This window comes from Equus przewalskii, chromosome 9, assembly GCF_037783145.1.
Source record: "Equus przewalskii isolate Varuska chromosome 9, EquPr2, whole genome shotgun sequence".
NCBI classification, from domain to species: domain Eukaryota; kingdom Metazoa; phylum Chordata; class Mammalia; order Perissodactyla; family Equidae; genus Equus; species Equus przewalskii.
This window is the reverse complement of record NC_091839.1, coordinates 29,924,842-29,949,226: the sequence shown is the minus strand read 5'-3', so window position 1 is coordinate 29,949,226 and position 24,385 is coordinate 29,924,842. Positions and strand designations below refer to the sequence as shown.

General features: G+C 35.3%; 1 protein-coding gene across 5 annotated transcripts in view; it reads right to left on the bottom strand.

The window, feature by feature from the left end:
* Positions 1–24,385, bottom strand: part of SENP6 (SUMO specific peptidase 6) — a 117,435-nt gene that overhangs the window by 29,588 nt on the left and 63,462 nt on the right. For all 5 annotated transcript variants that reach the window (XM_070558972.1, XM_070558973.1, XM_070558976.1 and 2 more), the window contains 4 exons: positions 19,454–19,602; positions 14,114–14,408; positions 6,050–6,282; positions 1,997–2,167 (listed from right to left, as the gene is read on the bottom strand). In XM_070558972.1, the coding sequence (XP_070415073.1) occupies positions 1,997–2,167; positions 6,050–6,282; positions 14,114–14,408; positions 19,454–19,602 (848 nt within the window). The remainder of the gene's footprint in view (positions 1–1,996; positions 2,168–6,049; positions 6,283–14,113; positions 14,409–19,453; positions 19,603–24,385) is intronic.

The window sequence follows — 24,385 nt, the reverse complement described above, 5'->3', positions numbered from 1 at the left end:
TCCCACATAGAAGAACTAGAATGACTAGGATATACAACTATGGACTGGGGCTTTGCGGAGAAGAGAAAAAAAAAAAAAAAGAGAAAGATTGGCAACAGATGTTAGCTCAGGGCCAATCTTCTTTACCAATAAGCATTAAAAAAAAAAAAAAACCTAAAAAAGTAATTAAATTACCTAATAATAAACGACTGACATTTTTATAAAACAATTAAAATCTATTTCTCAGATTAATAATGACATGGCAGATAAATCATTTCACTATAGTTCAAGAAGAAAATGTCAAATCATCTTCTTAATACACTGTCTAAAGAAATTACAGATCCACTATACTCCATCAAAGAATGTTTTTTGGGAAAATCCCATGGTACAAGGAAGGCTAATACCACAGAGAGCACACTTCCACCACATTATAAACAGAATACTTCTTGGCTGAAATAGTTCATTTAACATTTTAATTAAAAAAAACTTGTATCAACACATTTTACATTACACACACTGCCTTTTATTTCTTAAAGTAAATTCACAAAGTTAGTTTTTCTTCACTAGATCAGATATATTGTAACCTGTAACTTTCAGGAAAAAAAATTTCATTCAAATTTTAATGTAATTCTTGCTAGACAGCCTTGGGACTAAACATGCAACTTCCAACTAAATGTCTAAATTACCAGAAAAACCTTAATCATACTGACAAGTTCTGAATAATGGTGTTAATGTGGGGGAAAGCCATAATACCTATAGGGTACTCCTGGAAATTTCTGAGGAATAGTGACATAGAATGACATTTTAAGTTAATTGACAGAAATCAGGAAAAAGAATCAGTCCCATGAAGGCTTGTAACAAAACAAAAGTTTCACAATCCTTGAAAACCCTGATGTCCATCACAATGTTATTTGGCAATAATGAATAAATAGTCTACATACAATTTGCTTTAAATCTCTGGAGTACTTAAAGTTTTTATATCACGAGAAGCTGGAGTTTTTTGACAAAAAAGAAAAAAAATGCTAGTTTCCCATACAGCTTTGCTCTGATAAGAAATCAGGTCCACATTTCATTTTCTCCTATAAACTAAGCTATAAAGTTTTTTTCCCTTTTGTTCATGTTGTATCCTAGAACCATGAATCCTAGGAAAGAAATAGTTTTTACCATAATTTAAATAGTAAAACTATGTTTTAACTTTCCTGATGTGATATAATGTGTTTCTTAAAAATACTGCTTTATGTATATATAAAGGACAATAAGAGGAGACAGACTTTGAAAGAATAGTTGGAAACAGATGGTCAGGGACAACAAGTTAAGGCATTAGAAAATGAAGGCTTACAAAATAAGTGCAGTGTTATAGAAGATTAATCTACCAACAATATGTAAAACATATTAGAAAGAAGAAAAATAACGACTAAGAAGGCTAAAGAGATTACATTAAAGTTTCAAATAGAAAATACACACTTGAATGGTCTTGGTGGCAGTAGAACAAACACTAAGTACACAGGTATGACAAGTAAGATAAAGGGACGACAGAAAGTTCTGTGGGCTTTGTGGACACTGAACCAGTACAAAAGCAGAAGGCCTCTTGGGCGGCTACTGCAGTCCAATAATGCAGTCCTAGGAGTCTTAATACTGCAAGACTCCAATAGTTTTTTGATTCTTCTCTCTCTCATTCTAGTTCTTTAATACTTTTTTCATGCATTGAGCTGGCATGAGAGTAAAAAGTATCATATTGGAAGGTTTTCTAACTCAGTGAGAATACTAAGTATCTTCCCATGATGAATATGTCCCTATCTTGAACATTACATTATCATAAATTTTTTATCCACTGATTTTTATGGTGAGGAGCTATTTATAATTGTTTATATACTCAAAGCAATCTGAAATCTTAAAATAATTTAATATCCTATTAAATTAAATATTTTAAAATACAAATTTTAAAATACTACAAATGACCCTTAGCCATGTAATTTTGAATCCTATAAGGTGGTAAAGCGCTTAAGAATGTACTTACAATTACAGGCTCTATTAATAGCCGGAAGAGTGTTCCTACTCGTATACTTCGACAGTTTAAAGTGACAAGGTCAACACGACTTTGGCATTTTAAAGAGACAGGATCAACTAAAGTTTCTTGAGAAATCACTTTGCGACGTTTTAGAGGTGTGTTGATAATAGAATTACCAAACTGAAAAAGAAAATTTTCACTTAATAAGTTACTAAAACAAGATTGCAAACTAACTACACATATGCAAAAAAGATCCAATATAAGAAATGTAATTATCAAAATATAAGATCGATTTTACTTCAACAGTGGTAGATGAGGTAAAAACACTGATTTTATGTAAAAGTAAACCCCTTCTATTTTACCTAGCTAAACTTTGCCTAGTTATTACTTGAAATAATAATACTTGAGTAATAGCTCAGCAGTGAGGAATGGCACTCCAGGAATCAGACTGCCTGGGTTCCAATCGCAGCTATTATCACTTAAGGATCTGATCTTGTAAAACTTAACTCTTTAAGTTTTGGTTTCCTAAACTGTAAAATATGAAGAGTAAGAGTAGTATCTATTGACATGAGCTAATGCATACAAGCAGGTTAGCACAGTGCTTCACGCCCACTAAAATGTTGGATAAAGGTTAGCTGGTAACAGTGGTAGTGGTTGTAGAACAGCCACACGTTCCTCAACGACGGAAGTAGTTCTGGGAAATGCATCATTAAGTGATTCCATCATCGTGCGAACATTGTGGAGTGCACTTTCACAAACCTTTATGGTATAGGCTACTACACACCTAGGATGTATGGTACTAGTCTTATGGGACCACTGTCATATACGTGGTGAATGTTGACTGAAATGTCATTATGCAGCACATGACTGTACTTGGATTAAATCAGCAATTCTTTAGGAAACAGGTAATTTAGGGGAATGGTTATTTGCATTACAAAAGGATGCTTGTTTATATATTTAACAATTTTAAACTAGTCATGAGTCGAGTAATGTTTTGGTCAACAATGATACAATGGACTACATATACAACGATGGTCCCAAAGGTTAGTATCATATAACCTAAGTGTGTAGTAGGCTACACCATCTAGGTTTGTGTAAGTACACTCTGATGTTCACACAATGACAAAATCACCTAATGGTGCATTTCTCAGAATGCATCCCCATCATTAAGTGATGTATGACTGTACTTAATCTGTTAAATTAATATTTTACAGTCACTTCCAAATGCAAATCAATCATATTTTATGTGTATAAAGTGAAAGTAATCAAAGTTATCATGCTATAGACTTTATTGCCATCATAAGACCACAACATGATCTTGACAGAAAATAAGAGGGAAAAAATGTCCACTGCACAGAGATAGGCACTATTTCATTATCTCTCTAGAGACGTTTGTGTGATCGATGTCACAGGAAAAAATACATATTGAAACGAAATGTGGTTTATACCTATATAAATTAAATATAAACGTATTCATTTCTGTCAACTAATTTTTCAGGCTTAACAGATTTATCATGAATATTTTCCCAGATTACTAATAGAAATCTAGTAGAGAGATTTAAAACCTTTTTTAGCTTTAGAATTCTTTCTTTGCTTTAGAATTCTTTCTTCAAATGAGATGCTATTTAGTTCAAAAATAAAATAGGTAATTTAAGGCCTGATCCGGCTGACTCTACAGTAGAGGGACTGTGTCGAGAACGTGGGTGGTCCACATTCTCCAGGAAGCCTCTAAAAGAGCACTGGGGAACCCTTACTCTTTAGTGTGCCAGTCTGAAAACTGCTGACCCATGAATCTCATCAGATGGAAATCCACTATTTATTTAACTGAATCCTCTCATGCTGGACATCTGAGTTCTTTCAGATCGTTTCCCACGACACACTGTTCTCCAACAAGCATTTCTGCAGCTAAATCCTGGTATATATAATCACTGTCAAATTGCCCTCCAGCATAGTTAGACCAATTTACACATCCAACATTCCATTTCTCCAAACACTAGCCAATGTGACAAAATGTGACATACTACTATACTTTAAAAATTTTTAGCAATATGACACTTAACAAAATATTTAGTTTTAATTTCATTTTCAGTACTTTACTATCTTTTTTGAACTCTATTCATTTCCTTTACTCATTTTTCAATGGTTTGCTTCTATTTTTTGATTTTTTAAGAAATTGAAAATATATAAAGAACCAATTCACACTGTCTGTAGTTCACTACTTTTTCCCTATTTGTATTTACCTATCAAATTCTGTTTATGATTTTTTGGTACACTATTTTATACTTTTCATTTAATCAAATCTAATTCATCTTTTCATTTACTATTTTCTCTGTGCTGAAATGTTTGGAAAGGCATTCCCTAAGATTATAGCAAAAATATTAATCCTTGTTTTTTCTGTTATCCTTATAGTTACTTGTTTTTCATTTCTTAAAGTTCCCATCTTAACAACCAAGTATGTATGTTTCCATATTTTTATTACTCCTATAATCTCTGTCATATATATGTGTACATACACACAATTTTTTAAAATACAAGTTTTTTACTTTAAAGAAAGTTATTTTGGGGCCAGCCCTGAGGGCCAGTGATTAAGTTGGGCTCATTCTGCTTTGGTGGCCCAGGTTTGGTTCCTGAGTGCGGACCTACACCACTTGTCAGTGGCCATGCTGCAACTGTGACCCACATACAAAATAGAGGAAGAATGGCAACAGATGTTAGCTCAGGGAGAATTTCCCTCAGCAAAAAATTTTTAAAAAGTTCTTTTCACAAAAATAAGAAAATACACACATAATTCTGCATCTTGGTATTCCCATTCAATGGCATCATGTAGAAATCCTAAAAGTCACTGATATAGCTCTAATTTTTTTTTTTTTTGAGGAGGATTAACCCTGAGCTAACATCTGCCACCAATCCTCCTCTTTTTGCTGAGGAAGACTTGCCCTGAGCTAACATCTGCACTCATCTTTCTCTACTTTATACGTAAGATGCCTGCCACAGCACGGCTTGACAAGCGGTACAAAGGTCTGCACCCAGGATCCAAACCAGCAACCCCAGGCTGCTGAAGGGGAGTGCGTTAACTTAACTGCTGCGCCACTGGGCCAGCCCTGATATAGCTCTAATTTGTTTTGTCAGTGGCTGCATAATAGTCCATGGTATGGATATATAATAATTTCTTCAGCCATTTCCATATCAATGGGCAACGACCTTCTTTGCCAATAATCATGTTTACATATATAATCTTACATACTGGAGGGGGAGGATGCCTTTGAGTTTGAGTCTAGGGAATGAATTATCGGGTCATTTCGTATACATTTAAAAATTTTTAATAAATCTTTTTACACTGCTTTCCCAAAAGGTCATAACTTTCTTTTCCATCAGCAATTTAGGAAAGTAGTCTTTCCCTTGGATTCATGCCAGCAGTACATATTAATTGATCTTGTATTAATTCTGAAAGTCTATGAAGTATACAGTTACATTTCATTTTCTTTAATTTGCACTTTTTTAGTAATTTGCACTTTTCATGTAATAGCTTATCTGAATTTTCTCCCTTGACTATGCTTATCTTTTTTTCCTCCAACTTTTAAGAGTTCTTACTCTAGTATAGATGTTACTAACGTATTTAATATGCGTTACAAACATTCCTCTCTAGATCTATTATTTGTCTATTGATGTAATTTTTATCTTTTGTCATCTGAACATTTTGACATTTTTTATATAGTAAAACAACAATATTACAGTAAAATATACCCAAGTCAAAATGACTTCTCTCTGTCCATTAGATCATACAAGTGTACTTTTTTATACTTTATTTCACTGTGAGGTTGATAGTGTCTCTTTCGTTCAATGTTTTACACTTGAAGCCTTTAATTAATTGAAATTTCTTTGTGTACATGTTTTAATGTTCTTCCAAATAATCTTACAAGTGATATTTTTAAGTCCCACTTAATGAATAATCATCTTTTTCTTCTATTGACACTGCTAAATTACCCTCAAAAAAAAATTTCACATCTCAAATGAGAGACAATCTGGACAATCTGAATAAATGTCAACAAATGTGAAAAGTACCTGGTCTTTCATTCTTGCTTTTCTTGGCAATGTGAGTGTATGCATCTCTGAATCGGCCGGAATGCTTCTCAGTTCATGCTCTACTCTACAGATGTTTTCGTTTAGTGCTGCTTCTACTCTTCCAGTGGACGGTGCTGGGGAAGAACATGCTGAATCAGCAGGCTGAGGAGATATGCTCTCTCTTCTATTAGTCCTGTCATTGTCATCATCATCATCATCACTGGACAAAATGACTATAAAGAAAGGTTAAATACTTCAGGTACTTCATTTCTGTCAGTTAAAAATGTAAATATATTACCAAAGTGGGAAATATACCAAATTTGCTTTGGTTCTCCTCCAGATTTGAGCTTAACAAAAATAAGCGACGATACAGTTCACTCTATCTGATAAAAAGTTAAATTTGGAGAACAATTAAAAATGAAGAAAGCATAGGAACTGGCTTTCTTTTTTCTTTTACAATATACAAATATGAAATTAATTCCACAGTCCATCACCACCACCCACACAGAAACATACACAAGTTACAGCAAAAATTACATGTTTACCAGTAGGTCTATTTCAGAATTCCAAAAAATCTAAAGAACCAAGAGAATATGAATACAAATTGCTCACAAAATAGCATGCATTTTAAATGTGTGTAAAACTCCATGTGACCAAATAACTTTATCTCACACAGGAAATGACTAAAACCATAACCGGTCCTTGGGAGAACTTGGGCCAGTGCCTAATGCTCAATAAATCTTATTGAGTAAATGAATGTGGGCAAGCAAAGGCATTATGAACGTAATTTGCTCTTATACTTTGTACTCATTATTGAATCTTACCAAACCCATCTCTATATCATAAGTCCCAAGAGCCACCCACACTGTACTTGAGCCAAATCCTAACTTCTAACTCTGGCTTATGAATGTACACAACCTGGTCCTTGCCTGCTTCTGCGACTTTCTCATACTACTTCACTTTTCCCTCTTTATGCTCCAGGCACACTAGTCATTTATTCTGTTCCTCAAACATCATAAGCTTGCTCCTGTTTGGATTGCAATTCCCCTAACACTTTGCATTTTTAAAAATCATCAATTTTTAGCTTAAATATCACTTCCTGATTGACTACTCAATCTAAAACAAGCACACAGGTTCTCACTTATTCACATCAACTGATTTAAATTTTCTATTGTGCGTGTTTACTTGTCTCTTCCTGCTACACGTAAAGTATAAGAGAACAAGGACACTCCCTTGTTCACTGCTATATTCCTGGAGTCTAAAATAGTGCCTGGCACAGTAAAAGCATTAAAAAATCATGTGTTGAAGAATGCATAAACTCGTAGGAGCAATTTTCTATTTCAGCATGCCACAGATAAATGCTTGGTTAATATTTTTGAGTAAAATAGATGTCACAGAAAGGCACCATCCACAGCATCACTCCATTTGTCTTTTTTATTTTGCTGTCCAGTCTCAAGAGCAAATGCTAAAGTTGGCTCTTTTTCAGATCTGGTATTTTATTAACACAAAAATCGAACAAGCCAGATTAGAAGATCTATGCAGATTTACACACATTTGAAAGTTAGAGTTTTGCCACTTACTACCTATTTGCCTCAATTTCTCCCCTCTGTGAAACTGGGGACAATAATGATTCTATTTCAAAAGACAGTCGCAAAAACATACGATCTACTATGTAAAAAGTTTAGCACAGTGCCTGACACACACAAGCTTTAAAAAAAAAGTCCATGGACTATTTATGGTGTTGATGAAAAACCACAGAAAAATATATTAAAAGGGAGGCCTACTGTTCTATCTACAATTATTTTTATGCTGTTTCAGGGACATTAAAACTCCTATAGGAGTGACGTCAGCGTCATGGCAGAGTGAGCTCGCCTGGGGACTCCCTCCCCTCCAACATACAACAAAAAGGAGCAAACATATTCCAAGAGAAAATATCCTAATACCACAGGAATCCTCAGAGAGTCACAGCAGCCAAATGACGGAGGGCAGAGAGGCTGGAGCCCCCCTCGGAGGAGCTGGGATGGGGTAAGTGAGAACTCTGCTCCCTCCCCTAAAGACTGGGGTCACTGCTGCAGGAGGCTCGGAGAGGGAAGGATCGGGGGAGGGGTTGCGCATCTGCAGGATCACCCAGGACTCCCTGGTGCCCTTGCAGCCTAGAGGGAAGCCCTCTAACCTTTCATGTGGGTGACCTCATCAAGCCAAGACCCCAGGAGACCAGACAGCGAGAGCTGGTCAGGAAACCGGGTCTGCTCACAAGAGAAAGTGTTCCCTCAACCCTCTGAACCTGCACTGTGCTGCACCATATTAGCAGAAGGCGGAGGGCTCAGAATATGTGGCTCTTGACCCCCATCCTGTGGCAACAGGCTGTAACTGCAACTGAATAATATCACAATGAGGAAAACCCGTAGTTTCAGCATCAATCAGTTCATCAAAACTCCAGACAAGAGGGAAAACAATAAATACCCAGAATTATGTCTTGAGGAGTCAGAAATAAGTAAACTAAACAACAATGAATTCAGAATAGCTATCATCAAAAAACTCAATGAGGTAAAACAGAATATAGAGAAACAATTCAACGAGTTCAGGAGCTACTTCACAAAAGAGATTGAAACTATAAAGAAGAATCAATCAGAAATACTAGAGATGAAAGACACAATGGAAGAGATAAAACAAAATACGGATTCCACGAATGCTCGTGTGGACACCATGGAGGAGTGAATCAGCAAAATTGAAAATATCCAACTCAATCAGGAAATGCAACATAAGAATTACAGGTATGTTTGAGGGCAAAGAAAAACAATGGAGCAGAAAGCATGCTCAAAGAAATAATAGCCGAGAACTTCCTAAACCTAGGGAATGAGAGAGAAATGTGTGGAGGAAGCTTCCACATCTCCTAGATTTGTCAATGTAAAAAGACCTACTGCAAGGCATATAGTAGTAAAACTGGCAAAAATGAATGACAAAGAAAGAATACTAAGGGCAAGAAGGCAGAAGAAAATAACCTACAAAGGAACGCCTATCAGACTTTCAGCAGATTTCTCTGCATAAAACTTATAAGCTAGGAGAGAATGGAGTGACATATTCAAAACTTTAAAAGATGAAAATTTTCAGCCAAGAATACTCTATCCAGCAAAAATGTCCTTCAGATATGAGGGAGAAATTGAATCTTTCCCAGACAAACAAGAGCTAAGGGACTTTGTAGCCACGAGACCCTCCCTCTACAAGAAATCCTCAAGAAGCCTCTCATACCAGAAAAAAGAAAAAAAGGGAGAAAGGGGTCACAAAACACAGAGTAAGGAGACCAACAGATAGAATCATAATAGGATAGCAAATATTCAACTATAGCACTAGGCTAAAGGGAAGGAAAACACCAAAAACAAAGACAATCTTGTCACTTTAACCACAAACTCACAACACAAGTTGGAATAAGATATGAGAATAATAACTTAGGAGGGGAGGAGGAAAGGGACTGAATCAGTTTAGACTAAGGAAATAAAAGGTCATCAGAAAATGGACTATGTTATGCACAAGATTCTGAATACAAACTTCAGGGTAGCTACTAAACTAAAAAATAAATAAGGCACAAAAATAAATAAGGAAAAAACTAAGAAACACAGCATAAGAAACTACAGAAATCAATGGGTACACCAAAACACACAGGACAAGCAGCAAAGGAAATGCAGGAAAATTGGAAAGCAAGTGACAGAATGACAGCATTAAGCCCTCATACATTAATAATCAACCTCAATGTAAACGGATTGAACTCTCCAATAAAAAGATACAGAGTGGCAAGATGAATTAAAGAACAAGATGCAACAATCTGTTGCCTCCAGGGAACACACCTCAGCTCCAATGACAAATACAGGCTCAGACTGAAGGGGCGGAAGACAATAATCCAAGCTAATGGCAAACAAAAGAAAGCAGGTGTTGCAATACTTATATCAGACAAAGTAGACTTCGAGATAAGGCAGGTAAGGAGAGACAAAGAGGGGCAGTATATAATGATCAAAGGGACACTCCATCAAGAAGAAATAACGCTTATAAATATCTATGCACCAAACACAGGAGAACCAAAGTTCATAAAGCAACTATTAAGAAACCTAAAAGGAGATATCAAAAATAACAATCATAGTAGGGGACCTCAACACCCCACTCAAATCCTTGGACAGATCACGCAGACATAAAATCAACAAGGAAACAGTGGAATTAAATGAAAAGCTAAAACAGTTGTACTTAATAGACATATATAGAACATTCCATCCAAAAACAGCAGGCCAGATAGAGAAGGACAATCTCTGTATGACTCCACTCACATGTGGAAGTTAAACATGTAGACAAAGAGAAAAGATTAGCGGTTACCAGGCAAATGGGGGGTTGGGGATGGGCACAAAGGGTGAAGGGGTGCACCTACAACATGACTGACAAACAATAATGTACAACTGAAATTTCACAAGGTTGTAAACTATCATAATCTCAATAAAAACTTTAAAAAAAGCTTCTATAGCTACCATATCAAAAATTTACTATAAAGCCCCAACCCTGCAAGAGGTAGAATTATACATAGTTCTTGTTTTATTAACTTAAAATAAGTGAGGGTTGCGTTCAATGTCACCATAATTGCAAAGGAAATGCGGAAAGTGTGCAAAGGTAATATAATATAATTAAAAAACTGTTCTCACAGCTGCTTTAATTCTGTACAAAATATAGAATATATTCTACATAAATACATATTTAAGATCCTGCATCAGGGTCTGCTATGGACTGAATTGTGCTCCCTCAAAATTGCTATCTTGAAGCCCTAAAACCCAATGTGACTGTATTTGGAGATAGGGCCTATAAGGAAGTAATAAAGGTTAAATGAGGTCATAAAGGTGAGACCTTAATCTGATAGGACTGGTGACTTCATAAGAAGAGAAGATACTAGAGACCTCTCTCTCTGTGCACGCACAAAAGAAAGGCTACATGAGAACACAGCGAAAAAGCAGCCATCTGCAAGCCAGGAAGAGAGTCCTCACCATCCTGATGGTGAGGACTTGATCTTGGACTTCCAGCCTCCAGAACTGTGAGAAAATAAATCTCTGTTGTTTAAGCCACTCATTTGGCAATATTCTGTCATGGCGGCCCAAGCAGACGGACATGGGGTCTCTGTACTTGCATTCCAAACTCATTCCCACACGATCAGCATGTCTTCTTCCTCACCTCATTCTGGGCTCTGCTCAAAGCTACTTTATCAAAGGTGCCTATCCCATCACCTATTTAAAATAGCATCCTCCTCCTCTTGACACCTGACAACTGTCACTCTCTATTCCCTGGACCCGAGTCACTTTTCTACATAGATTTATCACAACTTGAGACACTGGACATTATATTATTTGACCACCCATGACAGAATAAAAGCTTCATGATAATAAACTATTTTAATAGGAATACAAATTTAAGTATGATTAAGCATATAAAGAAAACAGACTTTAGAAACAGAAAAACCTGTTTTTAAAAATCTAAACTACAAAATTCCATATGAATATAATATTGAGAAGTTACTCAATCTCCTTAAGCCTAGGTTGCCTTATTTATAAAATGGAGTATATAAGTACCTACCTCACATGATTGTGAAACTGAATCACATAAAGGGCACATAAGCATGCAATAAATATCATCTTTATTACTAATATGAAGTGTTCTTAAAATACAACGTATTTTCCCATATACTTTAATGGGAAATACTTAGTCTTTAACTTTTTTTTTTTGAGGAGGGGAGGGGAACAAATAAATGCTTTATGGTTTTAATTCATGGCTGACATGGTCCTAGGCTAAGCTCTGAATTGTAAACTACTTAAGGCACCTCCATGGTTGATGTAGACATGGTATTTATTTTGTTTTTTTTAATGTATCACTTAGCCTTATTAACTTCCAGTTCCCCTCATCCTGGAAAGCTTCTCAGGATGCTAAATTTCCTATATAAAGTTTGGCTCAGTAATAATACCCTGTAACTGCCTAATAAGTGCAAGTTTTCTTCATATCTTACAACTGAAGTTCAAAAACCTCACCATTAGGAAAGAGTCAAATGATATTAACCATATTTAATATGCATTGATGTAACACTAAATGTATCATAAAATATTCATCAAATATCAATATCATCATAACATCATAACAGACTGTTGACTTGACAGCTATCATACAGTAATTCTTTTTTTTAACCTGAGTTCTTTCTGAGAAATATGCTAAGGTACTTGTATAGGTGAACGTTTTTATATTGAACTAATTAAAATAGGACTTGACATATTTCTGAAGTTAAAAAAATTCTTAATCTTATCCCCTTTATTTACCAGTTTTCAGAGTAACAATTTGGAACATTAAGCAATGTCCAAAGGTAACCAATGGATAGTTTTCTTTTGGGGGGAGTATGAGGATATCATTATGAACCAATTGGTTTTAAAATATTTGATGTATTTCAATAAATAGTAGTTATAAATAGGTCCTTTTGTGACCCAAGTAGTTCCATCATTGGTGAGAGGGAGCTCTTTCATTTTAGTTCCTGTGCTCTTTTGACATGTCCATAATAGTTTTTGACTGCCTCCATGCTTCCAGATATGACTAGATGATCCAGGTTTATCTCATACATTTGTGCTCCAGACTAGGAGTCAGCACTTCTCTGAGGAGTTGTGATTATTTTTAGGGAAATGGTATTCAAAAACACAAATATGGGAACTAGAGTTGTTTGTTTCTATACATCTCCTGTGGGTAAAGGTAGAAAATATTTATTTTCTTTTCCAGAGAAAATACATAATAAGTTCAACTATTATCTCTAATTCAAATTTAAAGTTACAGCATTTTTACTTCTCTGATTGCACCTTTGTATTCCTTTTCTCTAACACCAAGAATCTTGGTTTCTGGAGACTAATTGCTTATTTGCTTTATCAATATGTGTGTTTAAAAACAATAATACCAATATTACTAATAACAATATTACTGAATATACTTAGGATTGATTTCTTTGCAATTCTGTTTGCAATATCACATCAGGGATGTACAGCACAATATTAATTTAAATTCATTTGAAATAATTTTCTATGTGTTCAAGCCATTAACTAGATATATACTTAGGTTTGTTTGTTTCATTTTGTTTTTGTTGCTTTTTAAATTTCTGATTTAATTTTGTTTTATAATCATGTAAAATGTCCCAAATCATGCAATCATGGTTCCAAAGTCAAAGCTATATAAAAAGGTCTATTTGGAGAAATGGAAGCATCTATCCCTAACTCTTACACTGTTTTCTTCCCCTTCCAACCAACTACCTTTTCTAAATTAGTTTTTGGCATATCTTTCCATTTTTTTTTTTAAAACCTATATTCATTTTCCCACCCTTCAAAAATAAAGGGTAGCATACTATACACTCTGATCTGCACCTTGTTTTCTTCAGTTAGTTAAAGATCTTGGAAATTACTCTACACAATAGTAAATCAGCTCTTTGCCTTTTATAACTACATATGCTATAGTTTATTCAACCAGTCCCTGACTGTTTCCAATCTTTTGCTACGTATTACAAATAGGACCACAGTGCATATACACACACATGTGCACAAGTGTCTAAAGAGAGGAAAAAGATTTAGGGGAGAAAAAAAGTGATAAGGGAATTAATTTTCAATGAGTCCTTTCTATGTGTCAAATAATTTATTGAGCAATGCTAGGCACTTTATATGTTATTTTATTTACTCCTTCAAAAACACTTTCAGGTGGGAAATATATCCACTTACAATTCAAAGCAATTAAATTAACTGGGCCAAAGTTACAAAGCTGGGCACAACTGGCACTTGACCTAAGACTGGGGCCAAGGTCTGTGCTTTTACTATTGAAGATGGAATGGACGAGAACAAAATCAGTTGTTATTTTCCAACTACACGGATGGTTTAAGTCATCCACCCAAAAAACATGTTATACAACTGACACAAGAAGATACCTATTAAAACTACACTTCTCAAATATGCTCACACTCATAATTAAAAATATATGTGAGAAATATTGGCTTGATATAGGCAATATTAAAGGGAGTAAAATACTTACTTGGATCATTTAGGTCTGATGGGCTTGTTTTCCTTTCTTTCGGGCTTGTGATTTTGACTCCTTTTGACCTAGGTAAAATGACTTTCCCATTAGTCTGTAAATTCGCTCTACCACCACCACAGTTCACAATGACATCCACTGGAACCTTTCCCATACTGTTGCCATAAAACTTCTTGGGTGGGACTGCTGCGTTCTGTGATTTCTGTCCTCCAGAATTCTGATGAATTGATGTTCTTAATAATGGTCCAGTAGATTCATTCAAAGTTATAGCTTGTCTACAATTTCTTTGTAAATCCTTAGGAAAAAGAATACCACAACTTTGGCATTTGTTCTGATTTTCTTCATTTTCCACACATTTTGGACAATATTCACCCTGTTCAGAAAACTAAACTTCCAAAAGAATAAAAGAAACAAAAGACTTCGGCATTTTATTTCAATGGCATGAAAAACAACAACAAAAGTCTCAAAATTAAGTCTCTCACTCCCCATCATCATCGCCATGGCTACCACAAAATCCTGAATATGTCATGTTACTTGGGAGTTAGCATCAGAATGCTAGAAGGAATGCGTGCTCCTCAAGCACTACGTAAAGACTTTCTAAGGCATACAGGGCATAAATAATCTTCAGGGAATCAATTTCGACATTGTCAATTTCCATGTAATCTTTCTAAAAACTGATGTGAATACACTTTTGAGGTCAAGGCATCTCCTGCCACAATTGCTCTTCTCCTACTGAAAAAAAGGATGCTGAACACGTCTTCCATTTGAAGTATTACAATGTGCATTGTGTTGGGGTATAAAAACCACAAATCAAACAAAAGAATAATTTTAAATGTTGGAAAAATGAAAAGATTCTAAGTACTGGTTAAAAACTTTTGTAGGACAACTGACTTCTAAGACAGTGCTTCAAAAATATTTTAAGGAAGGCCTAATCTAGGGTTACAATTGCAAGATCATTAAAAGTGTTTTTTGACAGTAGAATATCATGTGATTTGGGGTATATACCTTAGAAGGAGTTCAAGGTACTGAGTGATATTACTATAATAAAACTCTTTCCATACTCATGTACTTATTTACGTGAACAAGGGTCTTCAGCACTTACATCTATGAGAAGGAAAAATATCAACAGATGTTGAGTTTTGCCTCAGTATGCAACATAATATTTATCCATGGACACATGAACTAATTGAGAAAAGTAGTCAATGTCTAATTAAAAGACATATTTCCAATAATTTTACTTTTTATATCAAATACTTATCAAACCTTGTAACAATATATAGTTTTAATCAATACCGTACTATTAAAAACTGAAATAACCTAAAAAAAAACTTCTTTAACACTTTGAGCCTTATATCACAGGAAATAAGTGGATAAGTATTTGTTGTGACCATGAAATGACAGAATGAGATGGTAATTACCAACTGCTATGGGATGTGGATCCCACCAGATCCATATATGACAGAGATTTAACCATGCTATTTAAAAATGGTACTCTTTTCACTGTGTCAACTATTCATCCTGTGAGAACATTTAAACTTGGGATGAAAAATGTTCAATCACAACTTAGAAAAACAGAAGAGAATACGTAGTTTTTCAAAATTCTTGGAGGTCTTTTAGGTGACAGAAGTCATTAAGTGGCTGCAGGAGGACTGACTAGTAGGTGGCAGTTACATACGATTATATGTGTATACACAAATTTCAAAATTCATTTAACCGAATACTTAAGTTCTATATATTTTATTTCATGTAAATTTATAACTCAAAACTATGTAGAACATATAAAAGCAAAGAAAGTCTAAAGACTACTGCTCTAGTCTTATCTCCTTGTTTTAAAAATGAAAAAACTGACAAAGAAATTGTTTACTTTGCCCAACATGACAAATAACAAAGCCCTTCTATTATACCATGTCACCTATTCAAGGATCTACCCTAGATGACAAAAAGGAATGAAAACCAAGCTTTAACCAGGGCAAATCTGAACTTAGAACATCAGTGCACAACCTCAGCATATGTGGATTATAAAAAAAGAGCACATCTCTTTCTCTGCTAGTACACAGGAGAATTCAGTTATGCTATTTGTGGAGTCTAGATATAAGGAAATTATTTTTCTCATAGCACTTTCAATAGGGCCCTCTGTATTTAGAATAGGTAACAGGTAACTATGCAAACACTTAGTTAGATATAAATGTGGAACAGATTATCTGACTTTCATATTTTAGCCTATTGCCAAAAAGAGAAGGAAATAATAGTAATTTAAATGAAATACAAACAATGCAAATGTTGGCCATGCCCCACTGCACCTGAAAGGGAAACCCATAAACAAACCCTACCTACACACTACTCTGTGATGAAGTATCTAATTCTCTAGGAAAACTCTAAACCACACTATTTTCATGATGAGCAAAGACATATTTTCACCTTTAGCTAGGTTTAATACACCCAAAGAAGTTCAAAGACATTCATTTATGTGGGAGATAGAGCCTCATTTGCCACAGTGGGAGTCAGTCATATATAAGCTAACTGTGTCTGTTAAGAATCTGAGGATATGATTAAGATGGGTAATGGCTGGCTCCAACACTTTGCTGTTTATAATATAGATAAACAGGACCTATTTCAGTGAAAAGAACTCCATGAAAAAGAGGTACTTCCACATATTTCCTTCTATAAAATTTATAGTGAAACAGAAAAAGCATACCCTGACTATTAAAATTTCCAGTGTTAAAATACAGAAGGAAATATATTGTAAGCTATTATCATATGCCTTCTATCAGCTAAGAAACATATCATGGAACTGTTTGCGACAATTAGGAACAAAATGCAGATGAGCTGAACCAAATGTGGTATTAATTTTTTCATGCTAAAAAACTAAAGATTAAGAATTTATAGCAACCTAGAAATCTAAAAACTAGAATCTCAATACTGATCAATTACTTTTAGTAAAGCATGTGTAAAGTAGTAAATTTTCATAACAATTTTCTGTTAAGTATAATTTCTTTGGAAAAATAAAGATTAAAGTCTCATTTTCTCCCTTGTGGTCAGTGGAAGACTTTCACAAAATAAAAATAAATCCGAATCACATATCACATTACTATCTGCCAGTCTCTACACATAAATAATAACCAATATATTTAACAAGAATGAGCCTGGCTTGGATGAGACAATGTCATTTGTAGTAAACATTCTAAAGATGCATAATCTCATTAAATATCAAAGACCCTGTTTTCCTACAAGCAGTACATAGGGTGGAATTTCAGACTACACATGAAAAGAAAAACAACTAATCTTCTTCAAGAATTAAAAATTACATAGAGGGGCCAGACCTGTGGCCAAGAGGTTAAGTCTGCGCACTCCGCTTCAGTGGCCCAGGGTTTTGCTGGTTTGGATCCTGGGCGTGGACATGGCACTGCTCATCAGGCCATGTTGAGGCAGCAACCCACATGCCACAACTAGAAGCACCCATAAGTAAAAAAAAAAATGTACATCTAGATACTGGGGGGATTTGGGGGAAAAAAAAAACAAAAAAAAAAGGAAAAAAATTACATAGAGAGTGGCTACAATCTATTCTTTATCTCCACTAAGAATAAGAAAAATTGGCATGGGAGTAAAAGAAGGAAGATTTATTTTAGATATCAAAAAAAATTTTGAGGTTTTCAACTGGCATGCCCAGTAGATGAAGGATGGTGTGTCTGGGGAGGAGCTTTCCTCTTTCCTCCTTTGCCTTTCCCTGGCTCAAACAGTGGGCCAAGCAGTGGGGGGATGCCAGTGTGGTCTATAACAAGCTTATGCTGGCATACCAGGAGACTGGTCCCATAAGATCCCATAAAAAGCAACTGAGCAAATAAGTAAATACACTGAGGATGATGGGAATCAGGTTTCTCACTGTCAGAGAAGGGAGTTACAAACATGCAAAGTGGGAAAGGCTAAGAAAACACGGTGGTCTAGGACTAGAACTGGAATCATCAGTGTGAACTCGTGGATTTTAATATGTATTAAATATTAACACATAAACACACATTTCCTAGCTTTGTCCACTGAGAGGGCCTATAGAGATGACACCCAGCAGCAATAAGCATAACTAGTGCCCACAGAGCTTCCCTCCACTTACAGGAACAATGGCTCTTTGGAGAAATGCATGACTCTAGAGCTGAGACAGAGAAAACACAAAGAAGTCTAGATCGTCTGGTTATACCAAAAACTAAGAAAGTACTCAAAGAATGATGGGCATATGTCAAAAAGAAACAGGAGTCAACTTGAAGAACTTCCCGTGGGCTAAGCCTGGGACAATTTGAGCATCAAAATAAACAATGATAGTTACAGACTACAACCTTTTTGAGTAAAATAAGAATCTACATGTCTATGCTGATATAAATAAAGCAATAGATAAGTATAAGTGGGATAAGGAAAAGCTCTACCTTACAGTGAGTCTTATTAATAAATGAGTACATATCTATTAATTAACTTTACAGTGTACAAATCTAGAAGAGTTAATATCAGGATTGTGAAAATGATCATATGCCTCCTGATATGATGTAATGATAACGTTATAGCATCACTTCTGAGGATTCTTGAAAAGTGTATAAACCATGAAGGAACATCAGACAAACCCAACTTGAGGTAGAAAGTAAGTGGCCTATACTTCTCACAAATATAAAGGTTAAAAAAGATAAGAGAAGACTAAGAAGTTATTCCAGATTAAAGAAGACTAAAGATCATGACAATTAAATGTAACATATGAGCCTGAATTGGATCCTGTACCCATAAAGGACATTAGTTAGGTGAAATTTGAATGACGTTTGTAGATTGGATGGTAATTTTGGATCCATGTTAATTTTTAAATTTTGACAGTTGTATTCTGGTTATATAGAATGTCCTTTTTTTTCAAAAAAAAAGAAACACACACAAAAGTATTAAGTGGTAAATGGGCACCATGCCTGTTACTTATACTTAAATGGTGCAGAAAAATACACACACACAAGTATATATGGGGGGAAGACAGGCAGAGGCACTGGAGAATCTGATAGAAGAATATGTGGATAGCCTTTCAATTATTTTTTCAACTTTTCTGTAACTTTAAAATTATTTTTAAAAATTTCTGGTTGAAAGCAATTATTTGCAGTATGTTGCAGGGAGGCATTCATACATCCTTTTCAGAAAAAGATATAGTCTAGATTTTTGATAGTTAAAAAATGATCTAACCAAGGCAGAAAAGTTTGCTTACATAACTTTTCTGGGTCTCTTCTAGTCCTACGAAAAAAGGTCAACTAGAAATTAATAAGTACTAAAAATAATATTTATAAAAATACCATCTGATTAGCAACAAAGAATAACTTCTCTACCCACCTCTAATTCAGTTACACATTTTTTTGAAGCAGGAGACAGAGGAGAAGGAGTAGACTGATATGTACCACTGTGCCGTTTCTGTGGCACTTTCCTTTTAATTTCAGACTCCAGGGGTGACTCAGACTCTTCTGTTTTCTTCATTATACGATCTAAAGGAAAGAGAAAAAACCAAGAGAATTTTATAACTTCTTCATGATCTTTGCTATGAAAAAATGCTAACTTATATTATCAAATTATTATGTTTTAGTTAAAATAAACTAATGCTTTAACACGTAGAGCAATGAAGAATAACCAGAACCTTAAGTCAGAGCAAGGAGTCATCTTCTGGCTGCTCTTGTCTGCTTTTTACTCCTCACCAGCATCTTCACACTGTGGACCACTTTCATCAAGTATATCAATATTCTCTTCAGCTTATTCTGTGCTACAATGCAACACAGGCACTTCCTGCACTGAATCTCATACACACACAATTTTCTAAGTTAGTTACTCTTCTTGTATTAGTAATGAGAAAAATTTTAATTCGAACATTAGGTACACCTGTTTAAGGGAAACTAAACTAATCCTCAACCTAACGGTTTTTTAAGTTCAAGAAATACAAAAGAGAATTTTCCTCATTATTTCTGAAGTAAATTTAACAATTTCCATTAAGGATATAATTAGAATTTTTAAATAATATAATGAACTCCAAAACAGGACAATTTAAAATTTATTACAACGTGACTTCATCAGCAAAGATTTAACTATGCAAGAAGACCAAACATACAGTTCTAAAACAAAAGTTAATGAATTTACAAACCAAAACGCTCCACTTACATACCCCAAATTTGTTAAATACTTCCATTTTCCCATCTTTAACATCCTGTTTTTTAAGGAAGATGAGCCCTGAGCTAACATCTGTGCCCATCTTCCCCTACTTTATATGTGGGACGCCTGCCACAGCATGGCTTGCCAAGCAGTAGGTCTGTGCCTGGGATCTGAACTGGCGAACCCCAGGCTGCCAAAGCAGAGTGCGCAAACCTAACTTCTATGCCACCCGCCGGTCCTTTGCTTTTTTTAAATAAGGAGTTACCTATACATAAAAATCAACATTATCTAATATTTCCGAGTTTGATATACAATACTGTTTCAAGAAAGCAATATAACTATTCTTGTTTAGTATAATCACACAGAGTTTCACTAAGTCATTTCCACCTTCTCAGTTTCTGCGCAGTTCAAACACCTTTGTTTTCCTGGACACCAAAACTAGAAATTTAAGTAATCGTAGACTTCCCCTTGTGCCCCCTTCCTCATATTCAAGGGAATTCCACTAATAGCTCTTAAATTCACTCCTTCCTCTCCAGCTCCACTGACACTATATTTCAGATGCTTAACTCCTGCCCAGACTGACTTCCCTCACTCCAATGCTGCTTGCTTCAGTTCCTTCTCCACTACCGCCAAAGGGATCATCCTAACACAAAAATGAGACTCTATCATTCCAATGTTTAAAATCTTTCAAAGTTCTAGTAGTTAAGGAAAAAATTCTAAACCTCCTTGGCAAGCCAAAATGTGTTGATGTTCCAGTCTTACTTCCAATCAAAGAGTACCCCAAAGAGGTGCATCTCTCCAGGGTGTTTTCTCTTTCACCCTCCTACGTACACCATCCTCTTCACAAGCAGAGCCCTTCCTGTTTAAACTGAGTTCAAACCATTCTCTGTTAGGAAGCTGCCTCTGCCCACAAGCAGCAATCCTCAGAGTTATCACAGTACTTCATACACACTTCTATGAGCATTCACTTTATTTTCCTGTCATCATGTGCACTGATCAGCTTCCTCCCATTCTACTGTCAGCCCAGACAGAGAAGAAATCATGTGTAACATGTTTTCCCAGAGTCTAGAAACTGTAAAAGGTAAGGGCTCGAAAAATGTTTAATGGATTAATGAATCACATTACAAAAAATAAAACCAGATGACACATTAAAATAAGATGAAATTACATGGGTGGAAGGAAGGGATGCTGCTACTATGTCATCTCTGAAAACAGCTTAACTTTGCCAAACAGAGATAATGATTCACTCACAGATCTAGAAACATAAGGACTTAGCCTCCAGACAGGGAGAGGAACTGAAAGCTGCTTCCAAGAACTCCACCCGAGGCTACGGAGAAGCCAGGCAGGCGCAGAGGCCCAGGAGCTAGTGATTATTCCTACAAGGGCTAGCTTACTTTGTCAGACTGATTACGTGCAAAAAGCAGTTCTATACAAGACAGTATTAAAGAACTAGAATGTGGCACTAAGTAAAAAAGGAGGCTGACAAGATTTGGAATTCAGAAAACATACACACACAGTTGTCTGGAATACACAACCAGTTACTGGCATAATTTAATTTACAGAGAGAGCTGTCATAAATATGGATTTTTTTTCCCTCCAAGTTTTCTTGACCTAATGAAATTTTTTATGTACACAAGAGACCTTTTTCCTTATGAACACAGTTTTAGAAGTCTTTGTAATCCCCACAGTATCTGTATGTCATTTTGCTCTACATCATTCTTCTGCCAGACCCTAATCAGAGACTGACGTTTTAAAAACTATCATCACTTCATTCCTGCGCACAGCATCACACTCTTCACCACCACAGTTACCTCATGACGTCTGCATCACATTCTCTCCACCTCCTATCACGATTAACAAAGAGGGAAGCAAGTGGCCCAAGATTTGAGAGAAATGAAAGATTTTTAGTGATAACAGACAAAAATGATTTCAAAAACTTGATCCCTAAATCAAGGTTATTTACAAGGTTCTGAAGGAAAGAGACAGAAAAGGCAAAGAAGGACACAATTAGGAATTTTAAGATGAAACTTTTGAAACAAATGTGATGTGGAGGATGGCAAACGACTGACAGTGTATAGGAAACCACAATAGACCCATAAGGAGGCAAATAATAAGCATAAAGAAGTTAATATCAAGATTAAAAAATTCCTTTAGTATTCTATCTTCTACGAAAAGAAGGGAAAAACATCTGAGAAGATTGATGATTCAAGTGAAAATCAACTACTCTCAACTCATTGCCAGAAAAAATGGCAAAAGACTTAAAACTTGACCGGTCCAGGAATGGCAAACGCTTAACAAGTGGCTTGTGGCAGTTTTAGCAGCTAACTGATGAAGGAAGGCCTTTTTTCTAAGCTGTGACACAGCCTCAACAGAGTACTCCAGGAAAGTACTTGGGATGAAACCCATGTGACATTCTTGCTTTCGCTGAACTCCTCTTTTAGAAAGGAGAGGAGAATACAGTGTTCACCCAAGACTGCACAGTATGAACACCAAGATTAGGAAATTTCCTGGTGGATTTTCTGGCTCGATTTTTTTTTTAATATACCACAGTATTTCCAGATTTGCAGAAAAGGTGAGAATATGGAAGATATCCTGAGATAAGTACAAGGGATTAATAGGTTGGACATATAGAATAAATTTTAAAATCCCAGTTTAAAAAAAAGGCCCTCCATAAAAAGAATGTTCATAGCAGCTTCATTCATAATAATCAAAAGTAGAAATAACCCAGGTGTCCATCATCAGGAGAAGGGATAAACAAACTGGTACATCAAATCACTAATGCGTGCAACATGGATGAATTTCAAAACAATTACCCTGAATGAAAAGAAGCCTTACGTAAACGAGTACAATATTGTATTATTCCACTTATACGAAGTCGTAGAATAGGTAAAATTAATCCATGCTAGAAAAAAAATCAGAACAATGGTTACCTTTGACAGGGCAAGGGTGAGGACTAACTGAAAAGGAACATGAGGGAACTTGCTGAGGTAATGAGACTATCTGTACTGTGTCTGCCCAAGGGTTTGGGTTAGGGCGTGTGTACTTGTCGATTGTATTTAACTGTAGACTTAAGGTCTGTGCATTTCATCATATATAAATTTTATTTCAAAAGAGAAAAAGAAAACTATAAACAAATATTAAACTCTAGATAATGATATATCTGCTGAAGTATTTAGGAGTGAAGTGTACTGGTGTCTGCAATTTATCCTAAAATGTATCAAGAAAAAAATAAGATGAATTCTTATAAATGGTTGAGTCAATACATAGGTATGTGATAAAATATAGAAAAGTGTTAATTGTAGAATAGACATGGTAGATATCTGTGTATTTACTGTAAGTCTTTCCACTTTTCTGCTTGTTTGAAAATTTTCATACTAGAAATTGGAGGTGGGTTGGGGCAAGGAAGGCCCTTAGCTTTCTTGTTTGAGAATTCAGTTGTGGTATTACTAACATGCTGGAATGCATATACCCTAAGAACAGTGATAGAACACAACTATCTTTATTCTGGTTACGTATTTCTTTTAAATTATTTTTATAGTCTTTCAAAAGAGAAAGACAAACTAGAAAACCAGTTTTCTCCATCTTGTAGCCGCTACTATGACTGAGTTTCAATATAAAATAAAACTGAAGTTATGTATCATGTTCTCATTACAGCCTCCTTAAAAATCACTTTTTGCTAAGCTAAATAAGTGGTAAATAGGCAGACATGAATAAAAGAAGAAATTCAGATGGCCATTGAACATATAAACTTCCTCACCAGTAATGAAGAAACTGTGAAAAAACCAAAAACGATTTCCCTATCAAGCTGGCAAAGCCTAAAAGAACAACCTCGAACGTTGCCGAAGAGCATGAGAAAACAGGCTACTGAATACTGTTTGTTAGGGGCTGACACCCTTTCCAAAAGGCATTTTGGCAGTGACATATCAAAAGTCTTTAAAATACACATAAACTCTGTCCCTGATTTTATTTCTACAGATTTAATCTAAGAAAATAATCAAATACACAATATGTATGTACTAGATTATTAATCATAACGTATATAATATCAAAACACTGAAAATAAACTATAGTGGGTCACTATGCTTTGACTAAAAAATGATTAGAGACTTGGATATATTAACTTGTAAA